Consider the following 24,826-nt stretch of genomic DNA (forward strand, 5'->3'; position numbering starts at 1 on the left):
GTGGGTATTGAGGAGGGCACATTCTGCATGGAGCACTGGGTGTTATGCACAAACAATGAATCATGGAACACTTCATCTAAAACTAATGATGTAATGTATGGGGATTAACATAAGAATAAAAAAAAAAAAAGGAAAGATAGACATATAAGTATAAATATGAGGATAGTGGGATAAGTGCCAGTATATTATGCAGTCAAAGAGAAGGGGAAGGGGCTCCAAATAATAATTATGTTAAGGTATGAATAAATGTCATGGTGACTGATCAGTAATTCAGATGTTTTACATGTATAATAATTTGTGACATGACTTGACTGGGGTTTCTTTTTTCATTTTAAAATACATGCTGTTCTAGGTGGTTATGCTTCCAAACGCTGAAAAAAATCTTGTTATTCTTATTTTTTCATTGTTCTTTAAGAACAGATAATGTTCTAATGACACCTGTGTGAGTTCTTTTTTAGTGAAAATCCTCTCAGGATGAACAAAAATCTGGACTTCTGTGTCAATTTCTTTTTCATTATGGTTAAATGGAATTCTGATCAGCCTGTGGTCTAGGTTTCACAATTATCAGCCTTGGCTGATAAAATGAAATCAGTGCATTTTTGTGAAGATGGATTTTGCTTCTGTGGGAGTGAGGTAGTAGGTGCCATTAAGACCTTCACTTGTGGTATATTGACTTCAGAAAAGCTTAGCTGTGCTAGATATGTCAGTCATGCTAGATCATGGTATTTATCCATATTTATTTTTTTCTTCTAAGAAGTATATTTTTTGAAATACATTTGCCTTGAATTTACATTGACAAGATTTATTCTTTTACCATTAGCAGCATCTGTATAGTTTCTATTGCACATAAGTATTTTTAGTCATTGAGCAGGTATCAGAAACATCTCAGTAGTAATTATTGCTTTCTTTGCAGTGGTGGGTCTGTGTATAATTTGTATACGGATGAAGATGAAGAAATTGAGCCTTCTCCTTCTGGGCAACAGATAATTGAAAATTCAATAACTATGAATAAGATGAAGCTGCTGAAGGCTAAGATGGAGAACATGAATCTCAGCAAAAAGGTGAAGCTGTTGGCATTTGGCCAGGCTTTTCTCTAGTTTGTCCCTGCAGGGCTCACAGCATTGAGGTCTGTTGATAATTGTGAAAATGAATTATTTATAAAATATTGTTCATTTCAAGTTTCTGGCCTCAGTTATTTATTGAGGTATTAACAGTGATGAATTGTTTTTTTAGGCCACCAATACATCTACTGTGATATATTGCACTTAAAATAATTCACTGTTTTTTTTTTTTTAATTTCATAGCTCTAGTGCTAAGAAGGATAATAAAAAAATAGTCTAATCTTAATCTTGCAATAGTTACTTTTTAAAATGCTCTGTTAATGTTTGCTTTTTATAGATACTGCCTCTATTTGGGCTTTGATAAGGAATATTCCTATGTTTAGCTTTACTAGATATTGTCAGTTTTCCAAAGTAATTCCAAAGTAATTGAACCAGTTTACATTCAACTGTCCAGTAGTGAATGAGAGAGGGTTTTCACACAGTCTTACCAGCATTTGGTATGATCCTTCTTATTTATTTTTGTCATTCTGGTTGATGTGTAGTTGCCTCACATTGTGGTTTTAATTTGTATTCCTCTGACTGATGAGGTTGAGCACCTTTCCCATGTTTATTGGGTATTTGGATATCCCTTTTTGTAAAATGCCTGTTCATATCTCTTGGGCATTTTTCTGTTCAGTGGTATGTTTTTTCCTTATTGATTTTTTTTGATCTTTATGTATTCTGGATATAAATCCTTTGTCATACACACACACATATCACTACTCTGTTATTTTGCTTTTCACTCTCTTAATAACTAATCCCTTTTTCTTTCTTGAAATATAATATATACATATAATAAGGTTCACAGATCTTTAATGTACAGCTTGATGAATTTTTACATTTATATACACTCATATAGGTACAACCCAGATTAAAATAGGACCAGGTTTCCTTATAACCTTTCCCTACTCCCAGAAATAACTACTATTCTTACACTTGTCACCATAAATTAGATTTGCCAGTTGTTGAACTTTGTAAAAATATCCTCTTTTTTTTTTTTTTTTTTTTTGGTCTGGTTTCTTTTGCCCAACAACATAGTTTTGTAAATCATCCATGTTGTGGGTATCAGTTCATTCTTTTTTCTGCTATGTACTATTCTATTGTATGACTATTCTTCAGTTTGTTTCTCTCCTTTTGATAGGTTGGATTTGTAGTTTGTAGTGTTTGGCTTTCATCAGTAAAGATGCTTTCAACATTCTTATACATGTTTTTGGTGGACGTATGCACTCTTTTCTTTGGGGCATAAGCCTAGGAAGGTACTTGTCATAGGGTAGGTTTATATGTAGCTTTAGTCACTACGCCAATTTTGCAAGAGCTCTGTAATTGTTCCTTTCTCATTTAGATTTACAATCCATCTAAAAAACTTTTTAAAAGATGTAATGTGAAGTAGGGTAAAGATAATTTCTTCCAGGTGGAGAACAGTTGACCTAGCTCTATTGAAAAAAATTTCTTTCTCCACAATCTAAATGTTTATGCGTCTAATAACAGAACTTCAAAATATGCAAAGCAAAAGCTTCAAAGAGAAATCAGCAAACCCAGTTATTTTAGAAGAATTCTACATTCACACTCTCAAAAAATTGATAGAAAAGCTAGCAAATCAGAAAGGATCTAAGAAGACTTGAATAACACTATCAACCTACTTGTTCTGATTCATATTTACAGAATGCTCCACCTAAAAACAGCAGAATGTACATTCTTGTTAAGTGCACGCAGAACATTTACTAAGATAAACCATATTGTTTGCTATCAAACAAGTCCCGATAAATTTGAAAAGATTGAAATCATACAAAAAGCCTCTCTTATTATAATGGGATAAAGTTAGGAATCCATAACAGATATTTGGAAAGTCCAATATTTTGGAAATAACACACTTCTAAGTAGTCGATGGGTCGAATAAATCCAAAGAAATTAAAAATCATTTTGCATGGAGCAAAAATATTCTGATAATGTGAATTACTTTTTTTAATATGAAATCATTCTTACATTCTTAGAATGAACCACTGTTGGTTGTGACGAATCTTCCTTTTTATATCTTTATGTTTCATTTGCTAATACTGTATTTAGGACTTTTATCAGGGAAATTGGTCTCTGATTTTTTCTAACATACAGCAAAATTGAAAGAATTTTAGAGTGAACACCCATTTATCTTATCACCTAGATTTTATAATTTTTTAAATTGTTTTTAGTTGTAAAATATACATAAAATTTAGTATCTTAATCATTTTTAAGTTTACATGTTGTTCAGTAATGTTAAGTACATTCATACTATTGCACAATCTTTAGAACTTTTTCATCATGCAAAGTGAAACTCTGTACTCATTAAACAATTCCCTATTTCCCTGCTCCCCCTGCAGTCCCTGGCAACCACAATTCTGCTCTCTGTTTCTATAAACTTGACTCTCTAGATACCTTGTATAAAGTGGAATCATACAGTTTTGTTTTTTTGTTTTTGTTTTTGTTTTGTGGATGACTTACTTTGTTTAGCCATGTCCTCAGAATTCATCCATGTTGTAGAATATGTCATAATTTCCATATTTTTAAGGTTGAGTAATATTCCGTTTTGTGTGTGTGTGTGTGTGTGTGTGTATAACATTTTATTTACCCATGCATCTGTCGATGGAGACTCTACCTCTTGGCTGTTGTGAAGAATGCTGCTATCAACATGGGTATATAAATATCTCTTTGAGATCAATCCTTTGGATATATACCCAGAATTTCAAGATCATATGGTAATTCTATTGTTAATTTTTTGAGGAATTGCCATATTGTTTTCTTTTTTTGTAAAGATTTTATTTATTTGACAGAGACACAGCAAGAGAGGGAACACAAGCAGGGGGAGTGGGAGAGGGAGAAGCAGGCTTCCTGCCGAGCAGGGAGCCCGATGCGGGGCTCGATCCCAGGACCCTGGGACCATGACCTGAGCCGAAGGCAGACACTTAACGACTGAGCCATCCAGGCGCCCTGCCATATTGTTTTCTACAGCAGTTGTATGTACCATCTTACAATCTACTGGTGATACACAAAGTTTCCAGTTTTTCCACATCCTCACCAACACTTGCTATTTTGTTATTTTTTAAACAGTAGTCATCCTCATTGGTGTGAGGTGATATCTCATTGCAGGTTTGATTTGCATTTTTCTAAAGGTTAGTGATGTTGAGCATCTTTTCATGTGCTAGTTGACCACTTGTATATCTTCTTTAGAGAGATGTCTATTCAAGTCTTTGGCCCATTTTTGAATTCGGTTATTTGTTTTTGTTGTTGAGGTTTAAGAGTTCTTTAGAAATATATTCTGGATACTGAATTCTTAGAAGGTATGTGATTTGCAAATATTTTCTCCTATAGGTTGCCTTTTTACTCTGACAGTAGTGTCCTTTGATACACCAAAATTTCAAATTTCTATGTAGTCCATTTTATCTGTTTTTACTTTTGTTGCCCATACTTTTTTGATTTCGTATCCAAAAAATCATTGCCAAATCCAATGTCATGAAGCTTTTCCTTCTGTTTTCTCCTAAAAGTTTTATAATTTTAGGTCTTACATTTAGATCTTTGGTCCATTTTAGGTTAATTTTTGTATGTGGTGTAAGGTAAGACTCCCAACTTCATTCTTTTGAATGTGGATATCCAATTTTCCCTCTTCCACTTGTTGAAGAAACAGTCTTTTCCCCATTGGGTGGTCTTGATACTTTGTTGAAAGTCATTTGACCACATATGTGAGGGTTTATTTCTGGGCTGTCTACTCTATTCCATTGGTCCATATGTCTGTCTTTATGCCAGTACCACACCTTTATTTTTTTATTGAAATATAATTGACATACAATATATCCTATTAATTTTAGGTGTACATCATAGTGATTCATTATTTTTATATATTATGAAATGATCCCCAGAATAAGTCTAGTTACCATCTGTCAATACACAAAGTTATTACAATATTATTAACTGTATTTCCTTTGCTGTACATTACCTCACCATGACTTATTTCTTTTAGAACTGGAAGTTTGTGCCTCTTAATCCTCTTCATCTGTTTTGTCCCACCCCCAACCCCTCATTCTGGTAACCAGCAGTTTGTTTCCTGTATCTATGAGTTTGTCTCCATTTGTTTTTGTTTGTTTTGTTTTTTTCATTCCATGTATATGTGAAATCATATGGTATTTGTCTTTGTCTGACTTATTCCGCTTAACATAATACCTTCAAGGTCTATACATGTTGTCGCAAATGACAAGATTTTATTCTTTTTTTTTTTTTGGCTAATATTTCATTGCGTATATATACCACATCTTTATCCATCTATCAGTGGACACTTAGGTTTCTTCCATATCTTAGCTATTGTAAATAATGTGACACTGAACATAGGAGCACACATAATCTCTTTCAATTGGTGTTTCTCTTTTCTTCAAGTCAATGCCCAGAAGTAGAATTTTGATATATTGTACAGTAATTCTATTTTTAATTTTTTAAAAAGATTTTATTTTCTTGAAAGAGAACATGAGTGGAGGGAGGGGCAGAGGAAGAGGGAGAGAGAATCCTCAAACAGCCCCCCTGCTGAGTGTAGAACCCAATGGGGGGCTTGATTCTAGAACCCTGAGATCATGACCTGAGCCAAAATCAAGAGTCAGACACTTAACGACTGAGTTACACAGGCTCCCCTATTTTTAAGTTTTTGAGGAACCTCCATACTGTTTTCCAGAGTGGCTGTACCAACTGACATTCCTACCAAATGTTCCTTTTTCTCTATATCCTTGCTAATACTTGTTGTTTTAATTTTTCTGGTAATAGCCAATTTGACAGATGTGAAGTGATAGCTCACTGTAGTTTGGATTTGCATTTCCCCAATAATTAGTGATATTGAACATCTTCTCATGTGCCTATTGGCCATCTGTATATCTTCTTTGGAAAAATGTCTATTCAAGTCCTCTGCCTATGTTTTAATCTGGTTGGTTGGTTGGTTGTCTGATATTAAGTTGTGTAAGTTCTTTACATATTTTGGATATTAACCCCTTATCAGATATATGATTTGCAAATATCTTTCCCCATTCAGTAGGTTGCCATTTTGTTTTGTTGTTGCTTTCCTTCACTGTACAAAAGTTTTTTAGTTTGATGTAATCTCATTTGTTTACTTTAGCTTTTGTTGCCCTTGCCTAAGGAGACTGGCCCCCCAAAATATTACTAAGACCATCATCAAAGAGCTTATTGGCTATGTTTTCTTCTAGGAGTTTTATAGTTTCAGGTCGTATATTCAAGTCTTTAATCCATATTGGATTTATTTATTTATTTTTAAAGATTTTATTTATTGTCAGAGAGAGAGAGAAAGAGAGAGCACAAGCAGGGGGAGAAGCAGGCTCCTCACCCAGCAAGGAGCCCGGTGTGGGACTCGATCCCAGGACCCTGGGATCATGACTGAGCTGAAGGCAGACACTTAACTGACTGAGCCACCCAGGCATCCCCATTTTGAATTTATTTTTGTATATGGTAAAGGTACTGGTTTCTTTTCATTCTTTTGAGTACCACACTCTTTTGATTACTGTTGCTTTGAAATAAGTTTGAAATCAGGAGGTAAGAAACCTACAATTTTGTTCTTCTTTGTTAAGATTGTTTTGGCTGGGGGCGCCTGGGTGGCTCAGTCATTAAGCGTCTGCCTTCGGCTCAGGTCATGATCCTGGGGTGCTGAAATCGAGCTCTGCATCGGGCTCCCCGCTCAGCTGGAAGCCTGCTTCTCCTCTCCTACTCCCCCTGCTTGTGCTCCCTCTCTTGCTCTCTCTCTCTGTCAAGTAAATAAAATCTTAAAAAAAAAAAAAAAAAGATTGTTTTGGCTATTTGGAGTTCCCTGAGGTTCCATATGAGTTTTAGGATGGATTATTCTATTTTTGAAGAAAATGTAATTGAGATTTTGATAGAGATTACATTAAATCTTTATATTACTTTTTTAAAAATTTTATTATGTTATGTTAGTCATCATCCAATACATCATTAGTTTTTTTTTTTTTTTTTTTTTAAAGATTTTATTTATTTATTTGAGACAGAGAGAATGAGAGACAGAAAGCATGAGAGGGAGGAGGGTCAGAGGGAGAAGCAGACTCCCTGCCGAGCAGGGAGCCCGATGCGGGACTCGATCCCGGGACTCCAGGATCATGACCTGAGCCGAAGGCAGTTGCTTAACCAACTGAGCCACCCAGGCGCCCACATCATTAGTTTTTGATATAGTGATCCACGATTCATTGTTTTCATATAACACCCAGTGCTCCATGCATTATGTGCTCTCCTTAATACCCATCACGGCGGGGGCGCCTGGGTGGCTCAGTCGGTTAAGCGTCTGCCTTCAGCTCAGGTCGTGATCCAGGGTGCTGGGATCGAGCCCCGCATCGGGCTCCCTGCTCAGCTGGGAGCCTGCTTGTGCCTCACTCACTCCCCCTGCTGGTGTTCCCTCTGTCGCTGTGTCTCTCTCTTTCGAATAAATAAATAAAATCTTAAAAAAAAAAAAAATACCCATCATGAGGCTAGCCCATCCCCCCACCCTCCTCCCCTCTGAAACCCTCAGTTTGTTTCTCAGAGTCCATAGTCTCTCATGGTTCATCTCTCCCTCCGATTTCCCCCCCCTTCATATTTCCCTTCCTTCTCCTAATGTCCTCCATGCTATTCCTTATGTTCCACAAATAAGTGAAACCATATGATAATTGAACTTCTCTGCTTGACTTATTTCACTTAGCATAATCTCCTGCAGTCCCAACCATGTTGATGTAAAAGTTGGGTATTCATCCTTTCTGATGGCTGAGCAATATTCTATTGTATATATGGACCACATCTTCTTTATCCATTCATCTGTTGAAGGGCACCTCGGCTCTTTCCACAGTTTGGCTATTGCGGACATTGCTTCTGTGAACATTGGGGTGCATATGGCCCTTCTTTTCACTATATCTGTGTCTTTGGGGTAAATACCCAGCAGTGCAATTGCTAGGTCATAGGGTAACTCTATTTTTTAATTTTTGAGGCACCTCTATACTGTTTTCCAAAGTGGCTGTACCAACTTGCATTCCCACGAACAGTGTAAGAGGGTTCCCCTCTCTCCACAACCTCTCCAACATTTGTTGTTTCTTGCCTTGTCAATTTTTGCCATTCTAACTGATTTTGATTTTGATTTCCCTGATGGCTAATGATGATGAACATTTTTTCATGTGTCTGTTAGCCATTTGTATGTCTTCTTTGGAAAAGTGTCTGTTCGTGTCTTCTGCCCATTTTTTCACTTGATTATTTGTTTTTTTGGGTGTTGAGTTTGAGAAGTTCTTTATAGATCTTGGATACCAGCCCTTTATCTGTAGTGTCATTTGCAAATATCTTCTCCCGTTCTGTGAGTTGCCTCTTTGTTTTGTTGACTGTTTCCTTTGCTGTGCAGAAGCTTTTTATCTTTTTTAAAAAAAAATTATTTATTTATTTGACACAGATAGAGACATAGTGAGAGAGGGAACACAAGCAGGGAGAGTGGGAGAGGGAGAAGCAGGCCTCCCGCAGAGCAGGGAGCCCGATGCAGGGCTCGATCCCGGGATCCCAGGATCATGACCTGAGCTGAAGGCAGACGCTTAATGACTGAGCCACCCAGGCGCCCCAGAAGCTTTTTATCTTGATGAAGTCCCAAAAGTTCATTTTTGCTTTTGTTTCACTAGCTTTGGAGATGTATCTTGAAAGAAGTTGCTGTGGCCGATGTCACAGAGGTTACTGCCTATGTTCTCCTCTACGATTTTGATGAATTCCTGTCTCACATTGAGGTCTTTCATCCACTTTGAGTTTATCTTTGTGTATGGTGTTAGAGAATGGTCGAGTTTCATTCTTCTGTATATAGCTGTCCAATTTTCCCAGCACCATTTATTGAAGAGACTCTGTTTTTTCCATTGCATTTTTTCCTGCTTTGGCGAAGATTATTTGACCATAGAGTTGAGGATCCATATCTGGGCTCTCTATTCTGTTCCATTGGTCTATATGTCTGTTTTTGTGCCAGTACCATACTGTCTTGGTGATCACAGCTTTGTAATATAGCTTGAAATCTGGCAACGTGATGGCCCCAGCTTTGTTTTTCAACATTTCCTTGGTGATTCGGGGTCTTTTCTGATCCATACAAATTTTAGGGTTGTTTGTTCCAGCACTTTGAAAAATGTCATTGGAATTTTGATTGGGATGGCACTGAAGGTATAGATTGCTGTGGGTAGCATAGACATTTTAACTATGTTTATTCTTCTGATCCACGAACATGGAATGTTTTTCCATTTTTTTGCATCATCTTCAATTTCTTTCATGAGTGTTCTGTAGTTCCTAGATATAGATCCTTTACCTCTTTGGTTAGGTTTATTCCGAGGTATCCTTTGGCTTTTGGTTCTGTTGTAAATGGAATCGTTTCTCTAATTTCTCTTTCTACAGTTGCATTGTTAGTGTATAAGAAAGCAACTGATTTCTGTGCATTTTGTATCCTGCCACATTACTGAATTGCTGGATGAGTTCTAGTAATTTGGGGGTGGAGTCTTTTGGATTTTCCGCATAAAGTATCATGTCATCTGCGAAGAGAGAGTGAGTTTGACTTTTTCTTTGCCAGTTTGAATACCTTTGATTTCTTTTTGTTGTCTGATTGCTGTTGCTAGGACTTCTAGTACTATGTTGAACAATAGTGGCAAAAGTGGGCATCCTGGATGTGTTCCTGATCTTAGGGAAAAGGCTCTCAGCTTTTCCTCATTGAGGATGATATTCACTGTGGGTTTTTTCATAGATGGATTTTATGAACTAGAGGAATGTTTGCTCTATTGCTATACTCTGAAGAATTTTAATCAGGAAAGGATGCTGTATTTTGTCAAATGCTTTTTCTGCATCAATTGAGAGGACCATATGGTTCTTCTCTGTCCTCTTATTAATGTGTTCTATCACATTAGACTGTGGATCAAACAGTGCACTCTTTTTTGGGGGGAGGTTTTTGATAACTGCGTCAACCTCGTTACTGGTTATTGGCCTATTCGGGTTGTCAGTTTCTTCCTGTTTCAGCCTTGGGAGTTTATAGATTTCCAGGAAGACATCCATTTCATCCAGGTTGCTCAGTTTATTGGCATATAGCTGTTGATAATAATTTCTAATAATTGTTTTTATTTCCTTGGTGTTAGTCGTGATCTCTCCCCTTTCATTCATAATTTTATTAATTTGGGTCCTTTCTCTTTTGGATAAGTCTGGCCAGTGGTTTATCGATCTTATTAATTCTTTCAAAGAACCAGCTTCTAGTTTCATTGATCTGATCTATTGTGTTTCTGGTTTGTAATTCATTGATCTCTGCTCTAATCTTAATTATTTCCCTTCTAATGCATGGCTTAGGCATCATTTGTTGCTTTTTCTCTAGTTCTTTAAGGTGTAGAGTTAGTTGGTGAATTCGGGATTTTTCTGTTTTTTTGACTGAGGCTTGGATGGCTATGTATTTCCCCCTTTGCAGTATCCCGTAGGTTTTGGACCAATGTGTTTTCATTCTTATTGGTTTCCATGAATTGTTTAAGTTCTTCTTTGATTTCCTGGTTGACCCAAACATTCTTGAGGAGAGTGGTCTTTAGCTTCCAAGTGTTTGAATTTCTGCCAGATTTTTTCTTGTGATTGAGTTCCAGTTTTCTTTTTTTTTTGAAAGATTTTATTTATTTATTTGAGACAGAGAGAATGAGAGACAGAGAGCATGAGAGGGAGGAGGGTCAGAGGGAGAAGCAGACTCCCTGCCGAGCAGGGAGCCCGATGCGGGACTCGATCCCGGGACTCCAGGATCATGACCTGAGCCGAAGGCAGTCGCTTAACCAGCTGAGCCACCCAGGTGCCCTGAGTTCCAGTTTTAAAGCATTATGGTCTGAGAATATGCAGGGAATAATCTCAGTCTTTTGGTATCGGTTGAGACCTGATTTGTGACCCGGTATGTGATCTATTCTGGAGAAAGTTCCATGTGTGCTCAAGAAGAATGAGTATTCTGTTATTTTAGGGTGGAATGTTCTGTATATATCTATGAGGTCCAGCTGGTCCGGTATGTCATTCAAAGCTCTTGTTTCCTTGTTGATTTTCTGCTTAGATGATCTGTCCATTGCTGAGAGTGGAGTCTTGAGGTCTCCTACAATTAACGTATTGTTATCAGTATGACTATTTTGGTTAACAGTTGGCTTATGTAGGTGGCTGCTCCCATGTTGGGGGCGTAGATATTTACAATTATTAGATCTTCTTGTTGGATAGACCCTTTAAGAATGATATAGTGTCCTTCTGTGTCTCTAACTACAATCTTCAGTTTAAAATCTAATTTGATATAAGAATTGCTACCCCAGCTTTCTTTTGAGGTCCGCTGGCATGGAAGATGGATCTCCATCCCTTCACTTTCAGTCGGGATGTATCTTTAGGTTCAGAATGAGTCTCCTGTAGACAGCATATGGATGGGTCCTGTCTTTTTATCCAATCTGCAGTGCTGTGCCATTTAATGGGAGAGTTTAGGCCATTCACGTTGAGAGTGATTATTGAAAGATACAAATTTATTGTCATCATGTTGCCTGTGAAGACCTTGTTTTTATAGATTGTCCCTGTAAATTTCTGTTGTATATCACTCTTGGGGTCTTTCTCCTTTTATAGAACCCCCCTTAATATTCTTGCAGGGTTGGCTTAGTGATCACACATTCTTTCAGTTTCTGCCTGTCTTGGAAGCTCGGCATCTCTCCATCCATTCTAAATTACAGCCTTGCCGGATGAAGTATTCTTGGCTGCATGTTCTTCTCATTTAGTACCCTGAATATGTCTTGCCAGCCCTTTCTGGCTTGCCAGGTCTCTGTGGATAGGTCTGACGTTGTTCTGATGTTCCTCCCTCTGTATGTAAGGAATCTCTTCCCCCTAACTGCCCTTAAGATGGTTTCCTTGGTTCTAAGATTTGCAAGTTTTACTATTACATGCCAGAGCATTGGCCTGTTTTCCTTGATCTTGGGAGGGGTCCTCTGTGCCTCTAGGACACGAATGTTTGTTTCATTCCCCAGATTAGGGAAGTTCTCAGCTACAATTTGCTCAAATATATCTTCTAGTCCTCTCTCTCTCCACTCTCTCCGGGATTCCAATAATTCTGACATTGGAACGTTTCATAGTGTCACTTATTTCTGTGATTCTATTTTCATGGATTCTGAATTGTTTTTCCCTGGCCTCCTCTTTTCCCTTTTTTCTATTAATTGGTCTTCCAGGTCACTAATTTGTTCTTCTGCCTTGCTTATCCTAACTGTTAGATTATCTAGATTAGATTGGATCTCATTGATAGCATTTTTAAGTTCTGCCAATTCAGCTTTCATTTCTGCCCTTAGAGATTCTATGTTGCCATTAATTGATTTCTCCATTCTAGCTATTGTCTTCACAATTGCTAGCCTGAATTCCATCTCTGACATCTTGGTTATATCTGAATCCATTTGTAAATCTGGGGCATAAGTCATAGTCTCTGAGTCTTTCCTATTTTGGGGGTTCCTCCTCCTAGTCATTCTGTTGAGGAGTAGTTGAGGGAATGTATAGAATCCAAATTATTGACCACAACCCAAGCAAGATGCACCTATTTTATAGGGACCTTAGGGTTGCTGGCCTCTTCTTTTCCCAGCCTGTTTTCTTAGGGAGGGGCCTGCCACGCTGTCAGTCAGGCAACCCTGTTTGGGCAGAGTTGCCCTGCCCCCTGTGGCAGGGATGGGCTCAGTGAAAACCAGTTTTTTGGGGCTTTTCTTCTGGTGGCTTTCCCTGTCTTTTCTGAGAGTCAGAGCAGAACAGACCATTTCCAACCCTCTGCCTCAGAGCAGAGAGATCGCAGTCTGTTCTTCAGTGAGCTCTCCAGGCCACACTCTCCGTTTCTGTCTGTGCTGCTATAAACTGCAGTGTCCTGGGTTGTGCGCCCCTCCGCAGCGCTCCTAGACCTTGCCTCCAGGTTGGGGCACATCTCTGCCCTTTTTGCTTCTAAAACCGCCAGCTGCCCCCAGTTTGCATGTGCTGCCCACTGCTCGGGTTTCAGTCTGGGGGGCTGCCCTAATGTCCTTTCCCCGCCACCACTGGTCTGTGAGTCTGTGCCCCGTCCCCATCACTGGAGGCTATCGCTCACATGTGGTGTAGGATCCCCACGGCCAGGTTCCCTCCCCCTTCTGTTTATCCTCCGATATCTGCCTGCGGAATCACGGCTCCCCGCTTTGGACCTTGAAACCAACTGCCTGCAATATTCTGTTTGTAGAGATCTAGATCTATCATCTTACACCTCAGGCTGATTTTGTGGGTGTTCAGAGTGGTCTGGTAGATATACAGCTCAATTCTGGGGACCAGTTGGAATAGGGTCCCTTACTCCTCATCTTTTCAAAATCCCCCTTTATATTACTTTTGACTCATGGCTTATTTAGAAGTGGCCTCCTTAGTTTCCAAACATGTGGAATATTTATACCTTTTTGTTATTGATTTGTAGTTTAATTTCACTGTGGTCAGAGAACATACTCTTAATGATTTCAAGCCTTTGGAATTAATTAAGGTTTGATTTGTGACAAAGCATATTGGTAAATGCTACTTGTGCACTTGAAAAGGCTGTGTAATGAATCACTATATGTAATATTCTGTATGTATTAGTTAGATCAAGTTTATTGTGTTGTTCAGATCTTTTGTATCCTTTCTGATTTTTTTTGTAGGGGGTCTGTTTTCTGTCCATTTTTGAGAGAGTGTTTATTTAAAAAGTCTTCCTATTTTGTTACAGATTTGTGTTTCTCCTTTTAGATGTTTATTTTTATTTTACATTTTTAAAAAAGATATTATTTATTTCTTTGACAGAGAGACACAGTGAGAGAGGGAACACAAGTTGGGGAGAGGGAGAAGCAGACTTCCCACTGAGCAGGGAGCCTGATGTGGGGCTGATCCCAGGAACCCAGGATCATGACCTGAGCTGAAGGCAGACGCTTAACGACTGAGCCACCCAGGCACCCCTATTTTATATATTTTGAAATTGTCATTTGATCTAATACAGATTTGTGTGATATCTAAGGAATTGTAGTATCTGTCTTGTAGTTTAACATTTGTATTATCATAAAATGTTTTTCTTTATCTCTAGTAATGCACTTGTCCTAAAATCTACTTTGTCTACTATTAACATAGCTATGCTAGCTTTCTTTTGCTTTGTGTTTCTATTGTATATTCTTTCTATCCTTTTACTTTCAATCTCTTTATGTCCCTATATTTAGGATTTGTCTCTTCTAACTGGTATATTGTTGGCTTTATTATTTTATTTTATTTTTTAATTGAAATATAATTGACACACAATGTGTTATCTTTTAAATCTAAACTGACAAACTTAAGTCTTTTATTTTACTTAAATTTAGTGTATTTACTGATATATTTGGATTTTTATCATCTTTGTTTTCTGTTTAACCAGCTGTTTTATGTTGCTTTTTCTCTCCTTCTTGCCCTTTTTTGGATTAGTCTATTTTTCCCTTATTTGGTTTTTGTTCTGCATTACTTTGTTGGTTATGCATCCTTACACTGGTTTTTCAGGCGATTACCCTGGAGATTATAATGTGCATCCTTAACTACTAAAGTCCAATAAAAATGATGTTTACCACTTTCCTGTTAATGAAAGAATTCTAGAACTCTAACCCCACTTATATATTCAAACATCTTTTGTGTCATTGTTGTCATACATTTTAATTTTACGAAATTTTTGAACCTCTCCAATTGTTTTATATTGCCAATATTTTTATTTATATTTACCCACATATTAACCTTTTCTGTTGCTCTTTATTCTTTTCTGCAATTATGTGCTTTCCTTCAAGGATTATTTTCCTTCTATCTGAATCATTTCTTTTAGTATTTCTTTTCATTTAGGGTTTCTAACAATGGATTCTTTCAGCATTCGTCAGAAAACCTATTTATTTTACCTTTTGTATTTTGAAAAATGTTCAGTCTTTCAGAAATGTTATAGGACTAGTACAGTGGACACCCATGTACAGTGTACCTTGACTCACCAATTAACATTTTTACATGTTTGCTTTCTCTCCTTGTTTTTTCATCTGATCCGTTTGGGAGTTAGTTGCAGATATCATTTACCTCTAAATACTTCATTTTGCATTTATCTCTTAAGAACAAGGGTCTTCTTCTGCATAACCACAATTCAGTTATCATACACATGATTTATCATTGATACACATTCTGTCAGCTATATTCATATTTCTCTATGTCCCAGTAATGTACTTGATTTTATTTTGTTTTGATTTTTGCTGTTTTCAATCTGGGATCCAATCAAGAATCATGCATTGCATCTAGTTGTAATGTTTTCTTGGTCTCCTTTTATACAGAACTGTTTCTAGCTATGAAAGTCCTAGATGGCATCTTCTTCCATTATGAGGCTATTTCATCTACATTGAAAATCTGTTGTTTAGTGTAGCCACCTTCATTAAGTATTCTAGTTAGATCTTCTGGAGAACTGGCTGCAGCTTTTACATCACCACTGTGGCTTCACCTTGCACTTTTATGTTATGGAGACAGCTTCTTCTTTAAAACTCTGCTAATTTCAGACTTTTCTTCTGCAGCTTCCTTACCTCTCAACCATCATAGAATTGAAGAGAGTTAGGGCCTTGCTCTGGATTAGGCTTTGGCTTAAGGGAATGTTGTGGCTGGTTTGATCTTCCATCCAGACTACTAAAACTTTCTCCCGTTTCTACAATAAGGCTGTTTCACTTTTCTTATCATTTGTGAGTTCACTGGAATAGCACTTTTCATTTCCTTTAAGAACTTTTTCTTTACATTTACAACCTGGCTATTTGGTGCAAAGAGGTCTAGCTTTCAGCCCGTTTCAGCTTTTGACATACCTTCCTCCTTAAGCTTAATCATTTCTAGCTTTTGATTCAAAGTGAGAGATGCACGACTATTTCTTTCACTTGAACACTTAAAGGCTATTGTAGGTCCAATTTCAGTATTGTTGTTTCTCAGGGAATAGAGAGGCCCAAGGAGAGGAAGAGAGTCGGGGGGATGGTCTGTTGGTGGAGCAGTCAGAACACATACAACATTTATCAATAAAGTTTGCCATCTTATATGGGTGGGGTTCATGACACCCTAAAACAATTACAGTAACATCCAAGATCACTGATCACATATCACCATAGTAAATATAATAACGAAAAAGTTTGAAATATCATGAGAATCCTCAAAATGTGATGCAGAGACATAAAGTGAGCAAATGCTGTTGGAAAAATGGCTTTGATAGATTTCCTTGATGCAGGGTTGCCACAAACCTTCAATTTGTAAAGAATACAGTATCTGTGAAGTTCATTAAAGCCAGGTATAATAAAATGAGGTATGCCTATAATTTTTTTTTTTTTTTAAAGTGTGTTTTTTTATTTTTTATTTATTTATTTGAGAGAGAGAATGAGATAGAGAGAGCATGAGAGGGGGGAGGGTCAGAAGGAGAAGCAGACTCCCCGCCGAGCAGGGAGCCCGATGCGGGACTCGATCCCGGGACTCCAGGATCATGACCTGAGCCGAAGGCAGTCGCTTAACCAACTGAGCCACCCAGGCGCCCATGCCTATAATTTTTATTTAACCAAAGGAATATTAACAGTTGTGTGTAGACAAAAGTGAGGATTTTGTATGGCAAAGTAAGTTTCTTATTTCAAGAGCACCTTCTTTTCTTGGTATAGTGAAATGCAGTTTTTTTAATCAATAATACTCTTTCATTGGAAGGTTGGGTTGTTGTGGTTTCTGATTTGGTGACTCCCTTTTGTGTCAGTGGATCCTTACTTTTATTTTCTTGCTGCCTTCTTTACCTTCACTATCAAGTCTCAATGGAGAACTTTCAGTTTACCCCTTCTTCCCCCAGAAGTCGTGTCTTCTTGAAGCTATCTCCTTAGGTCCTGAACAGTTTCAAGTCACTTGCTTTTGGTTACCTAGTAGCTTGTGTTTTAATATCCTAGATCTTGGGATGCCTGGGTGGCTCAGTTGGTTAAGCATCTGCCTTTGGCTCAGGTCATGATCCCAGGGTCCTGGGATCGAGTCCCATGTTGGGCTCCTTGCTCAACAGGGAGCCTGCTTTCCCTCTGCCTGCTGCTCCCCCTGTTTGTGCTCTCTCTGTCTCTCTGACAAATAAATAAATCTTAATATCCTAGATCTTAAACCTCTTTTCAGTATTTTCATAATCAAGTGGGATTTTCTCCTTTAAGGGTTTATCTTTGTTCCATCAGCCCTTGATTATCCACACCTTTCTTCTTTTCCTTCCTCTTGCCCTCTCTTTCCCTCCCTCTTTTCTCCCTTCCTCCCTCCCTTCTGTCTTACTCCCTTCCTTCCTTCCTCTCTGGCTCAACACTTTTTCTTGTCTCTCACCACAGGCATAAGCTTTGCAGATGAGTCTCCTAGATTTGGGTATTTTTCTCCTTGTAGGTAACTTGAAGTTAATTTTATCTGTCCCCTGGTTTTGATGAAGGCATGAGTTATGGGTCATTTTATTTGCTTATTTGCTTGTTGATTTGTATGGTTTTTTGGAGGATGCATGGAGAAATTCAGATTATGCAACCACTGTTAAGCTCTACGGCCCAGAAGTCATCACCTCCATTTTTGAAGAATACTTTGGTTGAGTAGAGAATTGCAGTTTGACATGACAGTGGCCCTAGGATACAAGCAGCTACAGGAGCCAGCATATCTTTCCAAGGTTCTTTCTTTGCAGTTTTAGCTCCTCTACTTCTTGCCTCAACTGGTGTCCACTAAATTATCTGGCTTTTCTTATATTTCTAGGTTGGGAGTGTTGTTTGGGTCATCAGGTGTTCCATCCCATCCTGATGCACATTTCAGCCAATATCTTGAGGCTTCATATCCTTAATTTTTAAATTTATCCATGACATCATGAATTGTCATAATACTTTTATTAAAACTTCATGTATTAAGGACCCCTAGACCACTCACCAATTTGATGATTTGCTAGGAAGACTCACAGTACCAGCATATAGTTGCATTCATGGCTAAGATTTATTGCAGCAAAAATGGTATGAAGTAAAATCATCAAAGGGAAAAGGCTCATGGCTCAAGTCCAGAGGAAACCAAGCACAAGCTTCCCAGAATCCTTTCCCAGAAGAGTCTCATGGACATGCTTTATTCCTCTATCAATGAGTTGTGTCAGCACAACTATGGAATATTGTCTACCAGGGAAGTGTTTTAGAGACTCTGTGCCCAGGGGTTTTATCAGGGGCCGTTGATGTAGACACCCTCTGCCTAGCATGTACCAAAATTCCAGACTCCCAGAAGGAAAGCTGGTATTTAGCATAAACCATATTGCTTATACAAACAGATTAGGCACTTTTCAGTTAGGGTGGTTGGAACCCTCTTGAAATACAAGTTCCCAGAAGCTAGCCAAGGGCCAACCTTGCAAGCAGGCCTTTGCAAGGATAGCAGTTTAGGCCTGTTAACTCTTTTCTGTAGTACCTATGTAGTCAACATTTACTCATCTTACTAGGAAAAATTGCTGGCGATCTAAAATAGGTCGGCAATATCATATCTCCTATAATCAGTGAGTTTTCTTCTCAGCAAAACTCTGACAAATAATCAGTAGTGAGGAAGATAAATAAAACAAAATTTATCTTCTTTAACATTCTCAGGAAATCATCCTCAATGGAGAAAGAGAGCAAAATTCTTCTGTCATAAGCTTAAGATTTTAATCTTTTAAGATATTTTTAATCGAGGTTATCAAAATGCCAATGTTGCAGTAAATAACATTTTCTTCCTTCATTAATTTTTGTTAATAGGTAGACAAAATGACTGTGAAAAATTATGTATTCACTCTTTTTTTTAGCCTAAGAAAGCTGTCAAGGTAAAACCTCGTCCACCTATAGCTCCTCGACCTTCTAGTAGTTCTACGGCAGCTGCTCGCCACAGATTGTTAAGGGTTCTCCCCCACATTGGGCAGTCATGTTTACCTTCTCCTGATAATGCATATCTACCTGAAACTTCCAGCAATGCAGTTTCAAGTTTGGCAACTCTGCCCCCTGCTGATAGACCCGTGTCATCTATCGCTAGCGATTTTCTTAAGGAAGATTATAACTGGGAGAGTAACACACTGTCTCATTCCAATAGTAGCATCGAACTACCACCTCAGATACCCCATATGGAGTTGGAAAATGACAAAGAGCTTGCTGATTCTGTTCTCCATCTTGGATCATCCCTGCCTAGGCGGACAAAACACTTTTCAGGAAATTTGTCATCTAATAATGAAGATGACACTGTTTTATTTTCAACTTCGGAAGAATGTGTAACTGAAGAGTCACTTCTACCTGAAGTGGGTTCATTTGCTACATTTACAGAAGGAAACACTGATGAACAGAGCAGTGGCTTAGAAGTCACACCGAAGGTAAATTCAGAGTTCTTACTCACTAATGATGACAAAGGGTTGAAAGCTGCAGAGCAGCATCTTAAACATGTTGCAAGAATGTTGAATGGTGAATCGGTAGAAACTACAGTTCTCAACCACCGTGAATTAAGTCCTCACAAGAATAGACTCTTGTCACCTCTTCGCCGTTCTACACCAGTGTCGCTCCATAATTCTCTGGTGAAATCACAGAGGCAGTCCAAATGTTTTGAGTCTGGGAATCTCCAGTCTCCTGCATCACAAAATGTGCTTCGGTCATTGGATGTTCGAAATATAACTGATTCTTCTTTCTCTAGGACTACTTGCTTTCGAGCTGTTAAAGTTGATTCACCCGGGAAAAGATCTGATATTATTTCTAAAGTTGAGGCTCGGGATATTACAGAAATGGCTAACAAGGCTTCCAAAGAGCCTGTTGGTTGTGTAAATAATATAGGTTTTCTTGCTTCGCTGGCCCGGAGTGCAAGCAGAGATAGCTTACAGAGCACACATGGAGCAGGCAGGCTTCGGACCTCTGGAATCGGGCTGTCTACAAGCCTCCAGCATTTTCAGGAGGAAAATCTTAGGAAAAATTCTCCCCAGTTAGAACCTACAGATTTTTTTCTAGTAAGTATTTGCCTTTCAGTATGCTCTACTAGTTATCCTTAGAGTCATTCAACATATTTAAAATTTGTTTTTTTTATTTACATAAGTAAGGAGGCCTAAGGTTGAATTCTTTTCATAAGTTTCTCATAAAATGTTTATCTAGTTTGTAGAAAATATTTTTGACAGTTGAATTTTAAATAATGTTTTAGTCCTAAATTGAGAACTGTAATTTGAAAATAATTTTGTGCAATTTATGACATATTTTTGATGCTGAATATATTTTTTTAAAGATTTTATTTATTTGACAGAGAGACACAGCCAGAGAGGGAACACAAGCAGGGGGAGTGGGAGAGGGAGAAGCAGGCCTCCCGCGGAGCAGGGAGCCTGATGCAGGGCTCGATCCCAGGACCCTGGGATCATGACCTGAGCCAAAGGCAGACGCTTAACGACTGAGCCACCGAGGCACCCCTAATGCTGAATATTTTTATTAATTTTTCCCAAATAAGAACTTTTATTTATGCCATAAAATTTCATTCTCTTAAGGAAAAATAATAAGTAAAATATTGCTGGATGTGAGAAACAGATTCCAAGTTAATTTAATTAAAAATTTAATTAAATGAAAGCCCAACAGCATTTCCATAATAAAATACAACCATAATAGTTTCTTAACTATAGGGAACAAACTGAGGGTTGCTGGAGGGGGAGATGGGTTGGGGGATGGGGTAATTGAGTGATGGGCATTAAGAAGGGCACTTGATGTAATGAGCACTGGGTGTTATATGTAACTGATGAATCACTAAATTCTACCCCTGAAACTAATAATACACTATATGTTAACTAACTTGAATTTAAATAAAATATTAAAAAATACAAGTATTTCATGTTTAGTGATCTTTTCTTCTGTTCTTCATTAATTTACCTCTGTAGATGTTTTGTGTTTTAATTATAGTCTGCCCGTGGTATTGGAATGATTGGAAATAACACAGCAGCAGGGAGAAGAGTAGGTAAGCTGCCAATAATTTTGAAAATATAAGCCTAACAATCATTTCATTATGCATACTGTATTTTCAGAGAGAAAAGAAGAACATTCTTTGTGGTATGTATGGAGTAAATTCTCCCTAAACTTTGTTCCACTTAGAAAATGATTATGAGAACTGACTGTAGGACATATTTGAAGAATAAAACTAAAATTGAAATTGAGGTCTCTGTTGCCTTGGGAAAAGATATGGTCTATGTAAAAAGACAAGAAGAATGAAGAATTAACATGTAATTCCCAATCCTCTCAGTCACTGGCCACTCTACAGCCAAGCTGGGCTGCTGGGTGGGTTTTGTGAAAGTATCCTAGAGAGGTGTTTCTTAATATCATGATCCAGTATCAAGGATGGTAGTAAGAGCTCCTTTTGATGAACCAGTTATTTCTGGATAAAAGGAAAGGACTGTCCTTGAACCAGCCCTTTCCAAAGCTCAGTAGCAGAAGTGGCTATAACATTAGCACTCCCTTCTTCCAGGAACACCTTAAAAGTGCACTGGCCAGTCCTTATTTCCAGGGCAGCCGTTATTATCTCTTCTTTTGTGGTTTAATACCCAGACTAGGGATGGGAACTCATTACCAAAGATGTACCACCTTTGTAGCCCCGGAGTTCTCAAGGATACTTTATAAAAGTATATAAAACGGATGTGACAACCAATATAATGTATATTATGGTTATCACATGAGTTTTATGCCTTTAAAGAGATACTTAGGGTTTATTTTTCACTGCTATGTAAGGCCCAAAGTTTTAAAATCTTAATATATCCACTTTTTTTCAGTTTTGAATTGTGGTAAAATATACATAACATAAAATTTACTGTCTTAACCATTTTTTTTAAAAAGATTTTATTTATTTATTCATGAGAGATAGAGAGAGAGAGAGAGAGGCAGAGGGAGAAGCAGGCTTCCCACGGAGCAGGGAGCCCAATGCGGGACTCGATCTCAGGACCCTGGAATCATGACCTGAGCTGAAGGCAGACGCCCAACCATCTGAGCCACCCAGGCGCCCCTGTCTTAACCATTTTAAGCATATAACTCAGTGGCATTAAGTACATTCACATTGTTGGATGGTCCATCTCCAGAACTCTTCTTATCTTGAAAAACTTGAAACTCTGTATCCATTAAACCCTAACTCCTCATTCACCTGCCTCACCCCAGCCTCTAGTAGCCACCATTCTACTTTCTGTCTCAGTAATTTTAAATACTCTAAGTATCTCATATAAGTGGAATCATACAGCATTTGTCTTTTTCTGTCTGGCTTAATTCATTTAGCAAGGTTCATCTATGTTGTAGCGTATGTTAGAATTTCCATACATTTTAAGGCTGAATAATATTCCATTGTGTGTATATACAGCATCTTGCTTATCCATGTATCTCTGGATGGAGACCTGTGCTGTTTCCACATTTTAGCTCTTATGAATAAGGCTGTTAGGAACATGGATGTCCAAATATGTCCTTTTAATTCTTTTGAGTATGTACTCAAAAGTGGAATTGCTGGCTCATATGGTAATTCTATTTTTAAATTTTTAGGAACTGCCATACAATTTTCCGTAGTGGCTGCACTATTTTACGTTACCGCCAACAGTGTGCAAAATTTCCAGTTTCTCCACATTCTTACTAACACTTGTTATCTTCTGGGTTTTTGTTTATTTGTTTGTGTGTTTTTTTGATGATGGACATTCTAACAGGTATGAGGTAGTATCTCCTTGTGGTTTTGGTTTTCATTTCCCTGATGATTAGTGATGTTGGGTATATTTTTATGCGCTTAGCTATTTGTCCGTCTTTGGAGGAATGTCTGTTCAGATATTTTGCCCATTTTTAAATTGGGTTGTTTTGGGGTTTTTTGTTGTTGTTGAGTTTTAGATATTCTCCATATATTCTGGATACCGATCCCTTATCAGGTATATGATTGGCAAATATTTTCTTCCATTCTATAGGTTGCCATTTTACTTTATTGACAGTGTCTTTTTTTTTTTTAAGATTTTATTTATTTATTTGAGAGAAAGAGCATGAGCAGGGTGAGGGGCCGAGGGAGAAGGAGAAGCAGACTCCCTACTGAGCAGGGAGCCCGACGTGGGGCTTGATCCTGGGATCCAGGGATCATGACCTGAGCCGAAGGCAGACGCTCAACCGACTGAGCCACCCAGGCACCCCTGACAGTGTCTTTGATGGACAATAGTTTTTAATTTTCATGAAGTCCAGTTTGTCTGTTTTTTTCCTTTGGTGCCTGTGACTTTGGTGTTGTGTCCAATAACTCATTGACAAATTAGGGGTGCCTGGGTGGCTCAGTCAGTTAAACATCTGCCTTTGGCTCAGGTCATGATCCCAGGGTCCTGGGACCAAGCCCCACATCAGGCTCTCTGCTCAGCGGGGAGCCTGCTTCTCCCTCTCCCTCTGCCTGCCACTTGCCCTGCTTGTGTGCGCACGCTCTCTCTCTGCCCCCTCCTTTGTCAAATAAATAAAATCTAAAAAAATAAAAATAAAAAATAAATCGTTGCCAAATCCACTGTCATGAAGCTTTCCCCCTATATTTTCTAGGAGTTTTATAGTTTTAGGTCTTACAGGTCGGTCTTTGATACATTTTGAATTAATTTTTTAAATGTATATATTTTTGTATATGGTGTAAAGTAAGGGTCCAACTTTATTCTTTCTCATGTGTATATCCAGTTTTTCCAGTGCCACTCATTGAAAAGACCGTCCTTTCCCCCTGAATGGCCATGGGCACCCTTGTCAAAGATCATTTGACACTGTATGTAAAGGTTTCTTTCTGGGTTCTTTATTGCCTTTCTTTATGCCAGTACCACGCTGTTACTATAATATATCTGTATTTAACTCTAATTTGGCCTTTGGTGCTTTTTCACTTCTCTTCTCACTCTTCCTCTGAAATTGCTGTTGCTGAGGTCACCAAAGATGTCCACAGTTTCAAATCCAGTGGATACTTTTGTATCCTTATCTTGTTTGATTGTTGTGGCCTTCCATCTTGAAATAGTTACTTTCTTTTCCTTTGTTTCTCTTTTTTTCATTTCTTCTTTTTTATTATGAGCTATCATATTGTTGTAGATTTTTGTTTTGTTTCATTTTCTTAAACCTGAGTTTCTTTTTTAACTTGTTTTACCATCCCTCGCTTGTCCCCAGGTATACACTCTTTTGGTTGATTTCATTTAAGTCAAGCCATCAGCTGCTACCTGCAGTGATCATCACCTGAACTAGAGCTGTGTAACTTGCTGCCATTTCCTTTCAGTAATAACTGTATCAATCTGAATTTCCTTGAGTCTGTGAGAGTTTTGGTATAAGTTTTATTTAATTGATTTGCTAAGTTATTCCATTGGTTTTCTTTGCTTTTAACTTACAGGGTCTCCCTTGGAAATCTTATCCATCGTTTAGTCATCATTTTTAGGCAGAGATTACCAAACTTGCATCCAGAACACTGCTCTTATTACTTTGTTGGCTGTCTTTTCTGTTGGGTAAATTTTTTTTTAAAGATTTTATTTATTTATTTGAGAGAGAGAGAGTGAGAGAGAGAGCGCAAGAGGGGGTAGGATTAGAGGGAGAAGCAGACTCCCCGCCGAGCAGGGAGCCTGATGTGGGACTCGATCCCGGGACTCCGGGATCATGACCTGAGCTGAAGGCAGTCGCTTAACCAACTGAGCCACCCAGGCACCCTCTGTTGGGTAAATTTTTATAGATCATTGTCTTAGATCAATTATTAGACTAGGGAATGCCAAACAAGTGAGTTATTCCAAATAA

At 38.1% G+C, this 24,826-nt stretch overlaps 1 protein-coding gene across 1 annotated transcript in view; it reads left to right on the forward strand.

Annotated features, from left to right (window-relative positions):
- Window positions 1–24,826, forward strand: part of ZFAND4 (zinc finger AN1-type containing 4) — an 82,868-nt gene that overhangs the window by 52,460 nt on the left and 5,582 nt on the right. The window contains exons 6-8 of the mRNA XM_021699797.1: window positions 914–1,061; window positions 18,895–20,070; window positions 20,999–21,053. Of these exons, the coding sequence (XP_021555472.1) occupies window positions 914–1,061; window positions 18,895–20,070; window positions 20,999–21,053 (1,379 nt within the window). The remainder of the gene's footprint in view (window positions 1–913; window positions 1,062–18,894; window positions 20,071–20,998; window positions 21,054–24,826) is intronic.

This window comes from Neomonachus schauinslandi, chromosome 6 (genome assembly GCF_002201575.2).
Source record: "Neomonachus schauinslandi chromosome 6, ASM220157v2, whole genome shotgun sequence".
NCBI lineage: Eukaryota > Metazoa > Chordata > Mammalia > Carnivora > Phocidae > Neomonachus > Neomonachus schauinslandi.